This window comes from Puccinia triticina, chromosome 6A, assembly GCF_026914185.1.
Source record: "Puccinia triticina chromosome 6A, complete sequence".
NCBI classification, from domain to species: Eukaryota; Fungi; Basidiomycota; class Pucciniomycetes; order Pucciniales; family Pucciniaceae; genus Puccinia; species Puccinia triticina.
Window position 1 is genome coordinate 2,495,108 of NC_070563.1, and position 18,156 is coordinate 2,513,263.

Below are 18,156 nucleotides of genomic sequence, written 5' to 3' on the forward strand. Positions count from 1 at the left end.
TGCGCACGGGCTTCTGCGAGTGCGCGCAAATTTTTTGATTTTTGCGGCAAAAGTCGCAACCTTACTTGGACATGCTGTAAAGGGACAAATATCAAACACATACAACATTTGTGGAGTGTTTGGAAGGAAGTAAAACCTTACATATTATGACAAAACATCTTGTTACCCAGTTCAAAAAATCCACTACAGGGCAAGGCGGCTGTGCCGCAGCACGACCCCGCCACCTCCTAGAGAAGCCCCAACCCCCCACTCTCTGGGCCTATCAGTCAACTTCAACATCCTGCATGTAGCAAGCCTATAAGATGCCTGTGTGGGGTAAGGCAAATGGGAGCTGGTCGATACAGTCCCGTCGCAGATCAGCTATCAGCACTGACGGATCTCGGTCTCCAATCTTGGTATAGATGGCATGGGGAACGGGGAGAAACAACATACCTGGTCAATACAGTCCCATTGCAGATCAGCTATCGGCACTGACGGATCCCGGTCTCCAATCTTGGTGAGGAAAAGATTGGAGCCGGGGCGTGCGACAGACGGAGATGGAATAACAACAGGTGGAAGACAACTGACAGACTGAGTAACAACAGAATTTGCTTGAGACACAACGGCACTGGTAGCAGGGAAAACGGAGGAGGCAGACATAGACAATTGAGGGGAAACAAAAGAGTGTAACGGAGCCAGGAGATCCCATTTCCTGGAAATGGGATTGAGGGTTGAGCAAGTCCAGAAATGGCGACCATGAGAGATGTAAAAAGAGTCGGCTTGAAATGAGAGAGAAAATCCGGCCAATCGCAAAGCTGCCCGCGAAATGAGTGTGTGTGCTGCATCAGGGAAGTACAGAACTTCATGAATCAGTGTAGGGGTTGAACTTGCCCCCGGGAAAGTCAGCGTTCCCTTCGCTGTAATGAAACAAGGGGGGCCATTAGTGGCTACACAGAGGGGGATAGGCTTGCTAAGGAGCGTGAAGTTTGTGAGAGCTAACCTGTCACCGGTCAGGTGATGAGTTGCTCCGGTGTCGAAAATTGCGGGACTGTCTGCGTAGGGGGCCGGGGATGCAGCCAAGAACAATAAATTGCCGAAAGAAGGCTGAGACGCACCAACATTGCAATCCATCTCAAACATTTGAGCTGACAGTTGCATGTTGTTCATTGTTGGCGCGTCTTGAGGCATTGCAAACATCTGAGGGGTGGGTTGCATGTTGAACATTGCAGGTGGATCTTGAGGCATGGCGTACATTGGCGGTGCCAGTTGCATGACAAACATCTGGGGCGCTTTGGGTGGGACCTCTGCCAAAGCTTCACGCGCTGCAGGCCGGGGTCGATAACCCTGTGGATAAACAGGCCAATAATTATCAGCTGGTTGTCCTGGTTTTGCCGGGCTATTACCAGTATGAACTATTGGCTGATAGAACTGTTGAAAACCGTAACCGGGAACCGGCAGGGCTAGGATTGGATAGTAGGCCTGGTACTGAGGCGTTTGCACACGGTTCTGAGTCTGATGGTTGGCCGCCAAAGACTTTGGAGTTGATTCTGGGGGAACGGGACATGTACCAATCAGGTGGCTGCTGGAACCACATCAAAAGCAGTGTCTGACTTGAGAAGGCGAATTCTTGAACTTCGCAGGGCGAGTCGCCATCGTGTAGACATTGTCTGGGTGACTCTCAATGGAATTGCTGCAAAACGCCATTGGATTTGGTTCAGCCTCAAAAGTAGCAGGGGGTACCAAACCTCGATGAGCTGCTTCCCGGCCACGGACTTTTTCTTGACAGTTGTTTAATAAATCGATCATTTCTACAAAAAGTAGCGGAATTTGACGGCGTGCGGCTAGCTCTTGATCAACCCTATAGTACAGTTGCGCAAGGCATCCTACCGTACAAGAAATACCCCCAGGGGACCCCTGTCCGGAATTCCAGGGTCTGAGTTTTTAATTTTTCCTGGTATTAATGACTGGTCATCAAGAGGTTTTATCCTCTTCAGTGGCCGGCTGACCGGTCATCAAGAGGTTTTACCCTCTTTGATGACCGGCTGACCGGTCATTGAGAGGTTGTATCCTCTTTGATGAACGGTCAGCCGGCCACCAAAGAGGATAAAACCTCTTGATGACCGGTCAGCTGGCCATTGAGAGGGGTTGTATCTCCATCAATGACCGGTCAGCCGGCCATCGAGAGGGGTTATATCCCTGTCGATGACCGGTCACAGCCGGCCACCAAGAGGGGTTATATCCCTGTTGATGACCGGTCACAGCCGGCCATCGAGAGGGGTTATATCCCTGTCAATGACCGGTCACAGACGGCCATTGGGAGGGGTTGTATCCCTGTTGATGACCGCTCAGCTGGCCATCCGGTTATCAAGAGGTTGTATCCTTGCCTCTGAAATGACCGGCTGACCGGTCATCACCGGGATCAGAGGTCCTCCGATGGTCTAATCTATGGTATTACAGGTGTAACACATACATACATATGGCTTTAGCACATGCAAGCCCATAAATATGGCTTTACAGTATGTGTTTGGGCCAGTGTCCGTAATGTGAGCCCCCCCCCCCAAAAAAAAAAAAATTGGCTGGTCAGAAACCTTAGCCCTCATAGAACTGGAATCTACAACCTCCAAAGAGCTCAAAAATGTCATTTACATGACATAATGCTCATATGCAGAGTCGTAGATCCGGCCCGCGTTTGAAATGTCTTGTTGCGGGCGAGGCTGTACGGTAGGATGCCTTGCGCAATTTTAGTCAAATTCCTGTTGTAAGGGCAAACCTTGGGCAATAGAATCTTTAAGCATCATGCCAAAAATACAATCTTGGGTTAAAGAGGCACCTGACTCTTTGAGGTTCAAAAGTTGACGACGGTAAGTGGCTGCGACAGTTGTGGCTGGAACACCTTGATCACACTCGATACTTCTCAAGGCAGCCCATTGGTTGATTTGAGCCGCGCAACTGAAAGTTGTAAAACATCGCCGAATATAGATCATGATGGCATAACACAAATCCGCATGGTTGATATCCTCTTTGATCTTGTCGGATAAGGCAATCCTAAAAATGACACGCACAATGTGGTTGACCGGATGACAAGAGAAGTCTTCATAGTAATAGTTGCAGTAGTCAAGCGCAAAATCGGCGAGCTCCTCCATCTTGGTAAGCCAGGTACGAAAATTTGTGCTGGACGGTAAGAGTTTCTTTGTGTCCGGAAACAGATGGTATGCGTGTTTGATAATGTGATCCTTGTTCTTCGGGTCCAAAGCATACGCGAAATCCGGTCAAGGTGGTAGAGCTTCATCCTCTGGTAGGTTGATCCTAGGACCCGGTTGACGTGGTTCATCCCGAGGAGCCCTGACTGTATCGATATCATTGTCTGAGGAATTGCTGACCGCGACCCGTTTGCCGGCCGCATTGCTGCTGGAAGCCACCGCTGCTGCATTGGAAGATCGGGTGGCAATGGAGCTTGGGGATTGGTTAACGGGTGCCATAATGCGGAGAAAGTTTGTCAAATATAGGAGAGAGAAAAAAAAATTGGGATAAAACTGAGTAACACTAAGACAATATAAACACAAACACACGGAATATCCACACTAGGATTTACACTATGCCACTATCACACTGATACACACAATACTAAACACTAACTCAAACGATGACTATGAACTCTTTGAAAAACTATTTGTAGGACTCTGTATAACATTTGAACTTGTTTATAAGATGTGAGAAAAAATGCTCATAACCTAATAGAGCCTGACAATGGGAATATGTATTTCAAGTGAAATGAACAATGAGAATGAATGAGAATATACAACAACAGAGGAAACACAAGCTCTATATATACATGCTATTATGTAGTATGTATGTAATAGAGAGAAAGCTGTCTAGTCAAGGAAACATGGGAAAGTCCCATGTCTACTGTAAGTCATGACATATGACTTACCCTGGACATGTAGAATGTAACGTAATGGTACATTACATATCATACTACAACAGCGACCTCCTTTGGAGCCCCTTTGCGCATCCTCGGAGAGACTTTGTGATTAAGATCGGTGATACCGCGGCTTTAAAATAATTTTACCGTTGTGCTTGTATGGCCTTTCTTTCCTACGCAAAATATTGTCTTTTCCGTAAAGCTTGGAACCTTTCTTTTTTTTTTTTGGTGGATCCATGAAGATTGCATATTTTTCATATCCAGTCCAAGTTTTGAGTTGACAGGTGTCGGACGCAGCCCAGAACTCAAAGCCATCATCCTCTGGAAGATGATCTTGAAGAAGTGTTCAGTAAAAACCAAGTTCAGATTCTGAACCGGAGCTCATTGTTGACCTAGCCCACCCATTACCAATGCAAACGGACACTGCCCTCCGCCCCAACGGAGGCGCCGACCAAGAACCGGACCTGTTACACAAGCTGTAAGGGATATGAGGGTGGTGGGATACTTCAGCCAGAAGTTAGGGCCCAATTATAAACAGTTATCAAAGTTTTATTGTAATATATTCCAAACTTGATTCAAATCAAAATCTCTTAACTTTTTGTGGCAAATACAGGCCCAAATATGTTTCAAAAAAGCCTCAATAATTATGTACAATTATAAACCTGCGGGCCACACAACAGGAATTCCAAATTCCTGGCCAACAAAGACTAGCACATCAAATCGAATCAATTTGAGTATTTGTATTTGTATTTGATTTGAGTCAAATAATGCCTGGGCAAATTCAAGCTCAAATATTTGAATAAATTTGAATAATGGCTCAAAGGGGCGCGTAGAGGGCCAATGCAAGCTTTTCTGGGGCCCAAAGGCCCCAGATGAGTTTGAAAAGGCCCAAAAGTGGGTCAGCTACGCTAACCATAGCTTTTAGTGTAGTGTAGCGCAGCGCAAATGCGCTCTTTTTTAGCGTAGCGTTATCACAATTGTGCGCATCTGCGCTGCACTATGCGCACATCTGCGCTGCACTATGCGCACATCTGCGCTGACGCTACGCGCACAGGGTGCAAAGCTATTTTAGCTTTTAGCCTAGCGTTAGCACAGATACATTTTAGATTTTAGTGTAGCGTTAGCACAGATACGCGCAATTGCGCTAATGCTAAGCACGCAGGGCGCAAAAGAGCACACGCTACGCTGCGTCTGCCACTATCAAAAGTGCGTCCACCACTATCAAAAGTGTGTCCGCCACTATCAAAAGTGTGTCCACCACTATCAAAAGTGTGTCCGGCACTCTAAATAGTGCGTCCGCCATTATGAGATATGCCTCCGGCAATATTGTAAGCGTCTTTGGCACCATGATATTTTTGACGGATGACCTCCTCAAAAATTTATGGCCCAGAAATGGGCCAAAAGAAGTCAAAAACACAAAAAATGTAATTTTTTGGTGTTTTTAATGTATTTTGGAAGTTTTTCCGTCAAATATCTCCGAATACTTGAATATTCAACAAATCAGTATTTGAGGGGCCCAAAAAACACATTGAATACCACTGTGCTAGTCTTTGCTGGCCAACACCACCTGTTCCGCCCGCCCCACCCAGCCTGTGTGATAACCACGACCGCACGGCCTCACCCAACCACACACAATCAATTGCTGCAAATGATCCCCCCTCCCCTTGACCCCACGCCTATTTCATATGTATGCCATGTGGCAATGGCAGCGACTCCAGCAAATCCCAGAACAAATCTATGTACGCGCAGGCCGGACCGCCTTCAAGCGCCTGCCTTCTTGGGTCCGGCGCCGAGCGCAGCTGGCGCAGTTGCTGGAGGTGCTGCTGGTGTTGCTAGGGCAGGAAGTGGGGCCTGCGGGTTAGGGAGACTTGCGGCCGAGTCGGTTGCAAGGCTGGGTATGAGTTGATTGAGACCCCCAAGGTTCGTTGGCGGGTAGTAACCCTGGGGAAGCTGGTTGGTGGCCGGGGGGTGGGCCGTTTGAAGTGTTCATTGCCGTCGAGTTATTTTTGGGAGAGCTGAGATTGGATTGGGTTGGTTGGATACTGGTTGGAAACGCTTCCGGCGGCTGGGCTGTTGCCAAATCTCAACTGCCTGCGGCTGTGTATTGCTGACCAACGGTAGAACTAAGTTCTACCGTTGGACTAGTGCGGTACAGTCTTGCATCCATGTACTGTATGTCTGTAATTTGTTTTGATAACAAAAATTTGAAATTTTTTGATCCCAAATGACCTCCTCGAGGTCGTTTGGGCTATTTTTGAATCTGTACATAAAAAAATCCAGACAAAAAAAGTTTTGAATGAAGTTGGTTTTTTTTTGAATAAAATTCCAATAACTGTTTATAATTGGGCCCTTAATCTGGCCACTTGGAATAAACGCATAAAATAAAAAATAACAAACCATCTCGTTCCAAGCTATTCGGAAAACACAATATGTCAGGCTTAGATTGCCGCTGAGATGATTACCCTGATGTCGTGTCTCGTTAATGCAGTATGTGCCCCTGGCGCAGTTGGAGTGGGCACGGGCCGGGCCGCACCATCTGGATCCTGGCCCACCAGAGGACTCAGTTGCACCGGACAGCCCTCGCTCCCCCGGCCGGGGGCGCGCATATGACCTCCAAAGGTTAGGCTGGATTGAAGATGTGGGACTGTCAGATCTGATAGTCTGGAGAGGATGCCGATGGGGGAGGGGGAAGAGAAATGGAACTCACAATCGGCCGGTCGAAATCTTTTGGGTCGATTAGTGAGGCCGATTGATGGACGGCAGGCGGGCGGGGGCTGCTGGAAAAAAAACTCGGCGGTTGCTGGATAAAAACTCCGGCGGCCGGAATGTGGGTCGGCGGCTTGGGGGGGGGGGGGGGGGCATGGAGAGAGGAGAGAGAGAGAGGAGGGGGACAGAGAGATACAGAAGCTGTATTCTTCTGTTGGCTGAAGTCAAGTTGGCGGTCCAAAGTCGGACCGCTGGAAACGCAAGCTTTCTCGATATTGCTGTAATTGACGCCCAAGCCGGTTCGATATTGAACAAATGGTTCCCTCAATTCAGCCTGGGCGACGCAAAATCGACCCCTCATGCCGCCCTCAGTACCAGAAGCTCATAGACGGCGACTCGATCTACACCTGCTCAAAGTTTACTTCGGAACGTGAACCGCGGCTTGGGGATTCAATCTTTCGACCGAGCAAGAAGACTAAAAAGTCCTTGATGGTCGAACATGGCCCCTGGTTTTTAGCCTTGGAACCAGTTCTATAACGTCGAGATCAAGGTCGACATCGTCTGTGGAAACGACAAAAGAACAAGAGGTTGAAAAGAATTTCATCAGCCGCTCGACCAAATCCACAACAGGCAGATCCGCAGCAAGCAAACTCTCAACATGCAGACCCTCAGCAGACACACCCTCAACTTCAAACAGCATCCTCTCAACGGACAGATCGCCTAACAGCAGAACCACAACATACATACCTACAACATACAGACCTGCAACAGACAGACCTGCGAATAGCATACCTACCACAGGCCGACCTCCAACATGCCAAATCCCAACACGCCAACCTCCAACAGGCCGACCTCCATCAGGCTGATGATGAAGATGCAGATAGGACCATTACATTGACGGCTTTCGGTACACAAGGAACTTGCAGTCTTCCGCTCGACAACACCGTGGAATTCCCCCCGAGAGCTGTAACACCGGGTCAGTTCATTACACCTTCAGCACTGCGTCATGCGTTGGTTGTACCTAATTGATTTTGGACACACAAGTTTAGATCTTCCATCATCGGTAATATATCTCCTGGGAAAAGCGCAGAAATAGTCCGATGACTGATTCAGTTGGCCCTGAACAGGACCTTCTACGATCGATCCATCACGAAGCAGCCACGTTTTATAGCTCCCACAATGTCTTATCGATCCCTACTCCCCATCGTGGCCCTAGGCCAAAGAATTGGGAGGAACCTATTGCTATGGCGCGAGCTCTTGATGGATCTGCCCTGGTGGCTATTGGTGAGTTAATGCTCGAACCATTCATATACATATTGTCCGTTCAGTTCATCTAAACTGGCAGGAGCCCTTTCCTTCATACGCCAAAGATCGTACAACTTGCATCTACAGTAGCCCGACACGTTCTGATAATTTCCCCTCTCATTCCCTATCTTGGTTTCTGATTGATATATGCCTAGGTGTTCTACTGGAAGAAATTGCAAAAGACCAGGTAGAAAGTGCCCTTTGATCCGCTGTTCCAGTGTAAAATCAGAATTTTTTCCTCTAGCAGGGCGCAAGGTAAACTTACTTCCCCCAGTCTCCCAAGGTTTGAGTGGTGATTTTTCTACTTGAGCATTTTTTGATGGGGAAACTATTCATTGTTTGAATTCAGCTGTTTGCTTGAATTATTATCGAGATAACTCAGTCCATATCTCACAAGATTCGGGTGGTCGAGAATAACTCGGACTAGCTCCGAGTGCCAAGGGGGAGCCAGGCAGGAATCCATTCCTGTTGGGCTCGCTGCTCTGATCTTCTTCCCGGTCAAGACTTCTGTGGACAACGCGCTCGGCCAGTGGGCGGAGCCTGCAGCGAATCAAGAGGGGCGGTCTGTGCGGGGCGGAGGTGGGAGAGGCCGGTGGGATGGTGAACGAAGATGGATTGGAACTGAACTGCAAGCTCTGGCCGTCCCCGGAGGGTAAATTTGGCTTAACCCTTTGGTCGGGCTTGGTTCTGGACATGTTGGGATTGATGATACTATCCTGAGATGATTGTTTGATCTGATGATAGCTGGGTGGATGATACTTTCGCCGTGCTCGTGTCTACCGTGCCGAGCTTGAGGGATAGAGGAGGGCCTGGAGATGGCTTGGTGGAGAGCTGGCGAGGTGGATGGGAGGGGTGAGCCGGTTTTCTGGTCCTGTTCGAGCAACTCTTTGCGCTTGCGCCAAAACCAACTGTTAATCTGCCAGGGAAACATGGTGAGGGACAGGTGTAGGTGAAGAGAGCAAGACTGCTGCAGACATGTTTCCGCTTCAGGCCGGTCTGCTGCATGAGTCGGCGACTTGGGAGTGGGACGGTGAGGGGTTGGCGTCGAAGATGGCCGTGAGCACCAGAGTGCACGCGTAGGGATGGCCGAAGGGTATGATGTGCCGCCGGTTGGAATGCGAGCCATGCCGGCCAAGGTGATGATGTCGGGAAGGCATCTCAATCTCAAGCCGGGGCAAGGAAAACAGCCAGTGACGGCTGTTACGAATTATGTATCTGATCAGATGGCTTGCCAACAACTGGAGGAGCAGCTTGAGGGGGAGGCCAGCCTGGCTATTTAAATATAACGGTTGGAATCCGTCGATGCCCCAGCAAGCCAACCATTGAAAACGACTTCAGATCGACCATTGTATCTACCATCGAATACTTGCAGACTTTTTCCTTATTGCTAAACGGCTACTCTACAGCTTGAATATGTGGATACAACCTCGAACCCCTCCATACCCTATCTATGCAGAGGATGAACATGATAAACAATGGATTCAAGGGAGAAAAACAAAATGGTTTGGGACCAATGAAAGAAATGAGTAGGGTGAATGAGAAAAGAACAAGACCGTTTGATGAAAAGAGGATAGTGCGGATGACAAGAGAAGGGCAGTGTGATTGCAAGTCGACGGTAAGGGCCGTCCAAAGCCAAGGAGGGTGGCTCAACTCTGAAATGATCGGAGATTTGTCCTGAAAAACAAAAGCTAATCAGGACTTTATTCCGACTTGAGCGGTACACGGCCGGCGCTGTTCGACGCCCGAAGTACGGCAGTCTTGCTGTCCTCGCGCCTCGGTTCGACCCCGCGGGGGATGACGATGTGAGTACGGGGCGCACGTTTACCGCAAACCACTGGGCGGCCAGGCCAATGTCCAACCGAGGGCAGGACGGTTTAATGCCGACGAGAAACCAGGTAAATGACCATATCGGTCATAATGTCGCACTTCCTAACCGCACCAGGACCGGTACCCAAAACCCATAACGTTGGATAGCGACCATCAGCTTGTGGTCTACCAGACTAACAGTTCCTGGTAAGCTGGTATACCCAAAGCTGGTGGTCGACCAAACCGGACCAAAATGGTCATGAGGAGACCGGAAATGAGCGGTCTACAAGCCGTTTGGGAAAGGACTGCCTGGGGCCCGGCAAAGATGGGTCATGTTGGTGACCAGAAACATCCTCACCGGTCCGAGGACAGTTGGCAATAAAGCCCATGACAGTGACGGCCCGGAGTTGGGTGATTTGGGCCTGGCTGAAATATTTATGATTTCTGGGATTGGTCGGTGGATAAACATCTGGGATAATAATAATCGCATACGCATACAATCGGGATTTACATAAGAAGTATACAAGCGGAATTGGGTTTTTTAGCGGTTCAGTCAGCCGGTGGGTAAAAATCTGGGGTATTAATGACTATACATGCGGGATTGATTTTTGTGCGGGTTCAGTTGGCCGGTAGAAAAGCTAATAAGTGATGTATGTACGTAGGTATGTGATGGGCAAATGTACCATTGGCTTTGCGAGTTAGTATCAATTCAGAGGGGTGGCCATTTGCATGTGGCTGATGCAGAATCACCAAGACGAGACAATCAAGCTCATTCAAATGAGACTCCTCCGAGGTCATCAAAGCAGGCACCGTCCATGGCTGGATTATGGAAGCCCTAGAGGGACACGCATCCGGCCACCGTTTGGAAAAATCAACAAAATACTATTTCACAAAATACAGATGCATGAAACATGTACCACATGTATAAACCTTCCAACTTTGGGATTCCATGAATCTCAGAGCTCATGTTTTCATGTGAGAGCTTGAGAAGGCGTACCATGGGACCGCGGATTCATCAACAACTCCTCGGTCACCGGTACTGACCGGTCAGCCAGAGCGGTACACACCGGCCATCGGGAACGTATTCCCCTCGATGGCAGGTCCGTTCGGTCATTGAGGGCTCCCCTCAATGGGCTGTCCTCTTGGTCATTGAGATGAGTATACGCTCCTGTAGATGACCAGAACGAACCGGTCATCAAGAGGAGTATGTACTCCTCAGGATGACCGGAACGAACCGGTCATCGGTAGGAGTATGTACTCCTCTAGATGGCCGGAATGAACTGGTCATCGGGAGGAGTATGTACTCCTCTAGATGGCCGGAATGAACTGGTCATCGGGAGGAGTATGTACTCCTCTAGATGGCCGGAATGAACCGGTCATTGGGAGGAGTATGTACTCCTCTAGATGGCCGGAATGAACCGGTCATCGGGAGGAGTGCATACTCCCTTGATGATCGGAACGAACCGGCCATCAATCTACTCCTCAAGATGACCGGTTTTTTCCGGTCGTTGTGAGGAGTACATCACTCTCTCGATGACTGGTTCATTCCGGTCGTTTTGAGGAGTACATCTTTCTCTCGATGACCGGTTTGTTCCGGATCTTGGGAAGTACATAACTCCTCTTGATGACCGGAACAAACCAGTCATCTCGAGAAGTACATCTTCTTCTCGACGACCGGAACAAACCGGTCATCGAGGATGTGGCGAGTGACTATTGACGGCCGGTACGGGCCGGGCATCAACGGAGGTGCGGACTCCTATTGATGACCGATCTCCACCGGCCATTGATTCAAGAATCCAACTTCTGGTTTCATGGAATCCCGAAGTTGGAAGGTGTATACATGTGGTACATGTTTCATGCATCTGTATTTTGTAAAATCACATTTTTTGATTTTTCAAAACAGTGGCCGGATGCGTGTCCCTCTAGGGCTTCCGTACTGGATTGATAGGGGCGAGTCCGCCACGCGCGATTTCTTCTTCAACATCTTCGTCAGTTGGCAGTTTAATAGACGCCTTCGGAATTTGCTCGAATTCTTGAGTCCCAAACAGGGCTTCGTCAGTTGACACAATGAGCCGTGCAAACCTGAACAACCAAAAGCAGTACACACTTCAGCTGCAGCGCCCCAGTTCACCCATTAATGAACAATCAAAACTCATACATACGCATTCTTGTAGTCGTTGCTTTGCCTTCGGAGATACTCGAGATTACGGTCAATAATATCCCACTGAGTCAAGTTGGAGCTGGGGTCCGGGTTCAAGTAGTGGAACACAACCTCAAGGCAAATGTACGCAATTCAAATCTTCATGGTCGCTGTATAAGCCGCATTGACCGCGGGGGCAGCTCTCATCTCATTTGGGGCACCCATGGCTCAATCAATCTAGAAGCTCAGTAGCAACGGAGCAGGTCAGACGAAATGGGTCCCACAGATGGGAAAAATTTTGAGCTATCTGACTTACAATCATAATCAATTGCATCAGGCTGGGGACCGGGCCATCAACTGGACGGCGGTTGGAAGACTTGATATTGCTCAAAAGCTATTGATGACATGGTGGTTTGTACATGGACTCAATCCAATTGCAACAAAAAGTACTTACCAGATTACGCAAATTCCCTCTCTCGTGCTTCAAGAGGACTCGCAACATGCCCAGGACACTCCTGTTGGACACATGATTTCTCAGCCAGCCGGCCGGGAGTTGTTTGGCTTGGAATTCTGGCGTTTGCGCGGCAAGGAATGCCTAGAAAATGATGCAATGCGTTAACACGGGAGTTTGGTAACAAGAGTGAACTTAGCTTACCGTCAAGAGGACCAATGGAGTGCAATTGATGGGGACGCCGCCAGTCAAATGAGTGCGGCTGTAAGCATCCAAATTTCCCTGAGTGAGGAGTTCGCGGATTTTGATGCGGACAAATGTCTCCAGAACAAACACTGAGTTTAAGTTTGCGGCATAATGAAACAGGGGTCGATTGATCATATGGACTCACCTTGAGATCACGCGAAGCAGGATTCACCGGTGGTGGGATGGGGCCCGGCGGAGGGACTACCTCAGTTCCCAGTACCCCATTGGCCAATTGGTTGAGGATCGCCATGTTGGTCATCATTGACACCCGCCATTGGCCCTTGGGGGGAGTCTGTCAATCACCATAAACGTATATATTCTTTAAGTAAACTGGAGGATGTGGCACAATCTGATCAGAGGAATTAATGTGTGCCAGCTCACCAACAAAAGACGGTTCAACATCTGGGTTTGTCTCTCGTCAAGTTGGACCAGGCCTTCGAGCTCCAAAGGCCTAACATACAGCCCCTCTTCATCTGGTAAAGACCTTTGATCATCATGGTCGCTTGAATCAGGGTTACCATTGGGCTCATTACGATTGCCGCCAGGGGTGCCGTCGGGTTGAGCTGCTGCCGGGGGGTGACCTCCATTGGGAACGGCTGGGGTGGGATTCGTCTGACCGCGCATTGGGTTGTATTGTTCTGGTCATGCCGGGTAATATTTGGGGTCAGCGGGCTTGGAATGGGATAATACAAACATCCCACACTTGTATCTACTCACGGAGATTGGGTGGGGTTGATTGGAGGTGTGCAGTAGAGCGATTAACACTCGCGCAAGACTGACGAGAGGCTGTATTTTGGTTGACGGAAGCAGTTTGACGCAACATGACTAAAGTATGTATTTTGTACAGTCGAAGTTAAAGGGAGCCGATTATCTTTCTGTTTGGTGACGGAGGCAGAACAGGTGATGAAGGTCAGACGAGGGTTGCTGCTGGCATAATTGCAGGGAAGATGGGTGTTTTTAATGTCCTCCAAGGCCCCGGTTTGCCGGATCAAAGCCATCAGCTGTGGAGACTTGGGAAAACCGCTCTCAGACGTGACGGATCGCCAAGCAACCGGTCACAAATGAGTCATGTGAAGCGGCTGATAAGGTGTTTGCATGTGAGCTTCTCCTCAGGCATGATGCGGTCAGCCCTCTGGTCACTCGACCGATCCCTTTCACCACCAAACTGTGTCTGTTTGAAGGGTTATTCCTCCATGTCCCCTGGGCAAATTCCCATTGCACGGGAAGCAGTCCCTCAGAGTTTGGTGGGGCAACTGTTTTGAGTGGGGAGAGTTGAGAGATGAGGTTGGAGTAGGCTGAATTCTGTGGTGATTGGTGTAGATTGCTCATATTCCCAAGATTTATTGCAACCAATCATCAGATTAGATTTTGTTGAGGCTCATTGATCGGAAAAGCCTAGAGGAAGAGGCCAAAGGACGGGTGCCAACTCCATAGCAGACTTTCACAATGAGTGAAACTCGTTCAAACATGCCCAAAGGTGAATGGGCATACGCGTTTCTGCTGCCAATTTTTCTAACATAAACTTAAGAGTGTTTCTTTATGCCAGACTTTGTCATAGATCGGCGGGAATCAGGCAGGACATATTAAAGATGTCTTGTATGTGTTGGAAGGGCTCCGACTCTGAGCTACGCTGAACACATGCGCACCGTGTTGCATCAAAGAAACCTTGCGGAAAGGGATGCCACAGAGAATGGAGACACTGATGTGATACCGGTCCTAACCAAAAACATGGAATCAGGCCATTTAGACTGGGAGCAGGCAAATGAACTAGAGCTTGATTCTATTGGCCTGGAAGAAAATACTTCTTCAACCGCCTCAGAATCCGACTGTGAACCCTTTGAAGGATTGGACCCGGCGGTTTATTCTCTGTTTGATAATTCAGTGGATCCAGACGGAGACGCCAATGGTGAAATAAGCTGGGACGACTATCTTTTTGAGGCACTCAACCAGCTGGCTGATGAGCCGGTCCCATGGGAATTTCTGACTAAGAAACGGCCGAAAGCAGACCAACCGTCATGGTATCCCTTCAAAGAAAAGGAGGTTTGTTTGTTTTGTGGATCTGTTTGAGCGGGGCCTCATACTGATTTGATACATTTGTTGGTTTCACAGTATCTAATTGGCTCACTCATGATGGGCTATATGCACCACATCATGTCCCGCAACATATATGCACAACTCCGCCTGATAATTTCCTTGACCGGTTGCAAGCTTCCACACTGGAAGACATTGGTGAAGGCGCGTGTGGATATCCGAAAAATGCTGAATCTCAAGTTGCATCAACGAACAAGTATCCTGAACAATGAATGCTACTCCGTTAGCTTGTCCGCATTGCTGAAACAGGTCAGTTGAGTAATTCATGGCGGCATTTTTTATGTGATTTGACCAAACAAATGACGGATTTGCATCTCCCAGGAACTCTCGAATCCTTACGTGAATCCGCACTTGGACTTCTACCCAGAGGACAGTCATGGGCTCAACGTGTATAAATCTTCCCAGTCCACAAAATGGCTCAAAGAGCTTCCGCCGGAAATGCGCGCTCCAATGGCCGCGAACCCAAACGGCCAACATTTTTATGTTTTTGAACCTGCACAATTGCGCAACGGAGATATTGTTGTCCCCCTTTTCTTCTACAAGGATGGATTTGACTCCCAGCTGTATGCGAAATGTGCGATACCCACCATGGATCCGCTTCCCGGCCAGAATGAGAGTTTTCTACATATTCCAGCCGAATTGCAGTACGACTCCGAGTTACTGGTTTCTATCCAACTGGCTCATTTTGACTTGATATACTCGGAGATCTATATGGGAGATGGGGGAATGTTGTCAGATTGGTGTTCCAATCAACTTTGGGGTGAGCAGGAGTTTGATCCCAATGGATGGGGCCTCACTAATTCGTTTGCCTTTGACTCGTGACAGAGATTGGGTCCACCGCCACGTCGCACAAATTGCCTCATCCATGGCGGGAACCTGCCAAAGGTAGGGTAATCCGACAGATGCCCATTAATTTATTCGCCGATGATACCTCTGGCAATGTCTCAAAACAGTGGAATTGCCATATCTCTTACTACTGCACGCTCGCCGGCCTGCCTCCCAAGGCAACCAATATGCAATACAACTGTCACTTCCTGTCAACGTCCAATCAGGCCGGCGTGTTGGAATTGGGCGAGCAGATTGTTGAGGAACTCAAGTAAGAGGCTTGGGGTGATTGTTTCCTTTCCCAATGCCCACGAAGCTGACCTGATTGGCCTCACTGGATGCTAAGTTTATCCTCATCTGAAGGATTTCCAGCATATGACCCAGGCCTGGATGCCGATGTGCTAGTCATGAGCTTTGTGTTGTGTTTTCAGGGCGATTCGCCAATGCACGCCGAAGTGACGAATACGATGATGCCCAATGTGGCGCTCAACCCATGCCGGATGTGCATGTTACACGTGGACAACCTGAATGACAAACACAAACAGGCCTACATCCGTGAATTTTTGCACATTGATTCCTCCGGCGAACATGTAAGCAGTTGATAGGATTGCCGCTTGAAATTATAGAAGCTGAAGGGTTTCCAATTCAGTGCCCAGTGGCGAGCCGCAATTGGGAATACATAAAGGAGCAGTCTGTTGAACTGTGGGAATTAGCTCAGGATGGCGTCAAATGCCATTACGATGACCCCTCAAAGGAGAAGGGGATTTGCGATACCATCAACAGACGCTTTGTTGAAAAGCTTTTTGATAAAGCCAACCCCAAGCTCAAAGCCGAAGTCCTCCGGCTGGCTAAAGAGGATCTTGAACGCTTGTTCAATTCCTTCCTGAAGTTGAAAGGTTTGTGCCTCATTGCCTGCAGCTGACGGATGCAACAGATAAGCTGATGGACTGGTCTGTGCAAATTCCTTAAGGATTTGATGGGTGTAAGGACACTCCGGTCGAAATTTTACACGTCTTCCTCCTGGGCATTGTCAAGTACATGACGCGCAACTTCTTGAAAGCATTAAAACCACCTCAACTTGCTCGCTTCATGGCTTCGTGGGAGGCATTCGATATCAAATCCCTGAACATCTCGTCGATCCAATCCAAGTACTGGATGTCCCATTATAAATCCTTGGTGGGCAAAGATTTTAAGATTATTATCCAAACGGCACCCTTTGTTCTGTTTCAATTTATGACCAATGCGCAACATAGCCTGTGGGGTTCACTCTGTACACTTGCGACCTTGATCTTCGAAACACATATTGCCAACATGTTGGAGTATCTTACAGAACTCCGCAAACACATCCGGATCTTCTTGTGGCATTCGATCCATACCACCGCACAATGGATTAACAGACCCAAGCTCCACATGTTATTACACCTTCCTGAGTCCATCGAGAGATTTGGACCGCCCAGCCTATTCTCTACAGAGAATTTCGAGAGCTTTAACAGTCTATTGCGCAATGCTTCCGTCCATTCTAATCGCCTACAACCGGGGCGGGATATAGGACTGAGATTTTTGGACTTCCAAGCACTCCGTTCAATCACCTCGCGAGCTCGCCTCGAAAACCACGAAACACACACCCAATTTTACGCGGCGGATGAAGTGACTGCAATTTTTAGCCAGAACAGCCTCATCCAGATGTCCATGGGTTACAACAATTTGCTTATGAACCCCGGAAATGGCTTCCCACATGTCATGCAAATCCCTCTGACCAAGCAAGATGTGCAATCAATCCCGCTGTACTTTGATCAGATGCCTAACACCCATCCAAAACAAGTATGCCAGTTGAGGCTGAGCAAGAAGGACATTATCAAGAGGGGCTTCTTTGTCCTGGTAAGATTTTTGTGGTCTTTATTTGCGGGCGAGGAATGTCTTGCTGACCCCAGATCCTGTGCAGCTGGCCCCAGGCCCTTGCGGTCAATCAGCAAATCAGATTATTGGCCGTGTTGAATCCTTGTGGGAATGCAGGGATCATAATCGCGTGAAGTATCTGGTTAGACTGATCCACTTCCATAAAGAAGGCGTTAGCACTTTTTACAATATGTGATGTCTTACGAAATCGGCTACTACTGGAATCCATTTGGTCTTGGTCAGTCCAGTGCCATCTTGCTTGATTATTTTTACCAGGTGAAATTCTGAAGCTTACGAGATGATCTCCACATGGGGTTGGCATCTTTCTGCAGGACATCAAGGCGTGCTTGAATTTGCAGCATGACTGCTTTTCAGGAAGTTGTTCTTTGACTCTGAACACCGATCCTGTCAACAAGAACAAAGAAGCTGCGCCGGCTCCGCAAGTCATTAAGCATTCCAATGATCAACACTTCATATTAAATTCTGCCGCGTTGCGATCCTCGGGTTCTCATCGTCAACTGGCATCTATAAATTTCCCCTGCATTGTGCCTTCCTCATGGAAAACAGCCATTACCCACGGTATGAAAGAATGGGCCTGCGGATTAAAAACTCGGCAGGATAAGAAACAAACCGCGGCGGCCAAGCAAAGCTTGGCTGTTGAGGTATAGCACATCATGATTGGATTTTGTTTTTGGGTTCTGATAGCTATTTGCTACCATCATGTCCAGCACTTCCCTTATGGCCAGATTTGCACCGCAAGCCAAATGTTTTTCATTATTTTTCGTGTAT

The 18,156-nt window shown here is 48.5% G+C and overlaps 4 protein-coding genes across 4 annotated transcripts; 2 read left to right on the plus strand and 2 right to left on the minus strand.

Annotated features, from left to right (window-relative positions):
- Window positions 1–6,966: 6,966 nt before the first annotated feature.
- PtA15_6A336 (uncharacterized protein) lies at window positions 6,967–8,117 on the plus strand (the record flags this gene model as incomplete). Its single annotated transcript, XM_053170030.1, has 5 exons — window positions 6,967–7,023; window positions 7,125–7,166; window positions 7,409–7,583; window positions 7,721–7,891; window positions 8,068–8,117. 5 exons carry the CDS (start codon window positions 6,967–6,969, stop codon window positions 8,115–8,117), a joined length of 495 nt encoding a protein of 164 aa, XP_053021262.1.
- Window positions 8,118–8,277: 160 nt separating this feature from the next.
- Window positions 8,278–9,038, minus strand: PtA15_6A337 (uncharacterized protein; the record flags this gene model as incomplete). Its single annotated transcript, XM_053170031.1, has 2 exons — window positions 8,278–8,547; window positions 8,625–9,038. The coding sequence occupies 2 exons, from the start codon at window positions 9,036–9,038 to the stop codon at window positions 8,278–8,280; spliced, it is 684 nt and encodes a 227-aa protein (XP_053021263.1).
- A 3,048-nt stretch (window positions 9,039–12,086) lies between these two features.
- On the minus strand, window positions 12,087–13,378 carry PtA15_6A338 (uncharacterized protein; the record flags this gene model as incomplete). The annotated part of the gene is made up of 7 exons (XM_053170032.1): window positions 12,087–12,095; window positions 12,175–12,252; window positions 12,313–12,453; window positions 12,514–12,630; window positions 12,701–12,847; window positions 12,937–13,193; window positions 13,273–13,378. The coding sequence occupies 7 exons, from the start codon at window positions 13,376–13,378 to the stop codon at window positions 12,087–12,089; spliced, it is 855 nt and encodes a 284-aa protein (XP_053021264.1).
- A 905-nt stretch (window positions 13,379–14,283) lies between these two features.
- On the plus strand, window positions 14,284–17,501 carry PtA15_6A339 (uncharacterized protein; the record flags this gene model as incomplete). The annotated part of the gene is made up of 6 exons (XM_053170033.1): window positions 14,284–14,595; window positions 14,665–14,895; window positions 16,017–16,061; window positions 16,121–16,367; window positions 17,045–17,349; window positions 17,424–17,501. The coding sequence occupies 6 exons, from the start codon at window positions 14,284–14,286 to the stop codon at window positions 17,499–17,501; spliced, it is 1,218 nt and encodes a 405-aa protein (XP_053021265.1).
- Window positions 17,502–18,156: the final 655 nt, after the last annotated feature.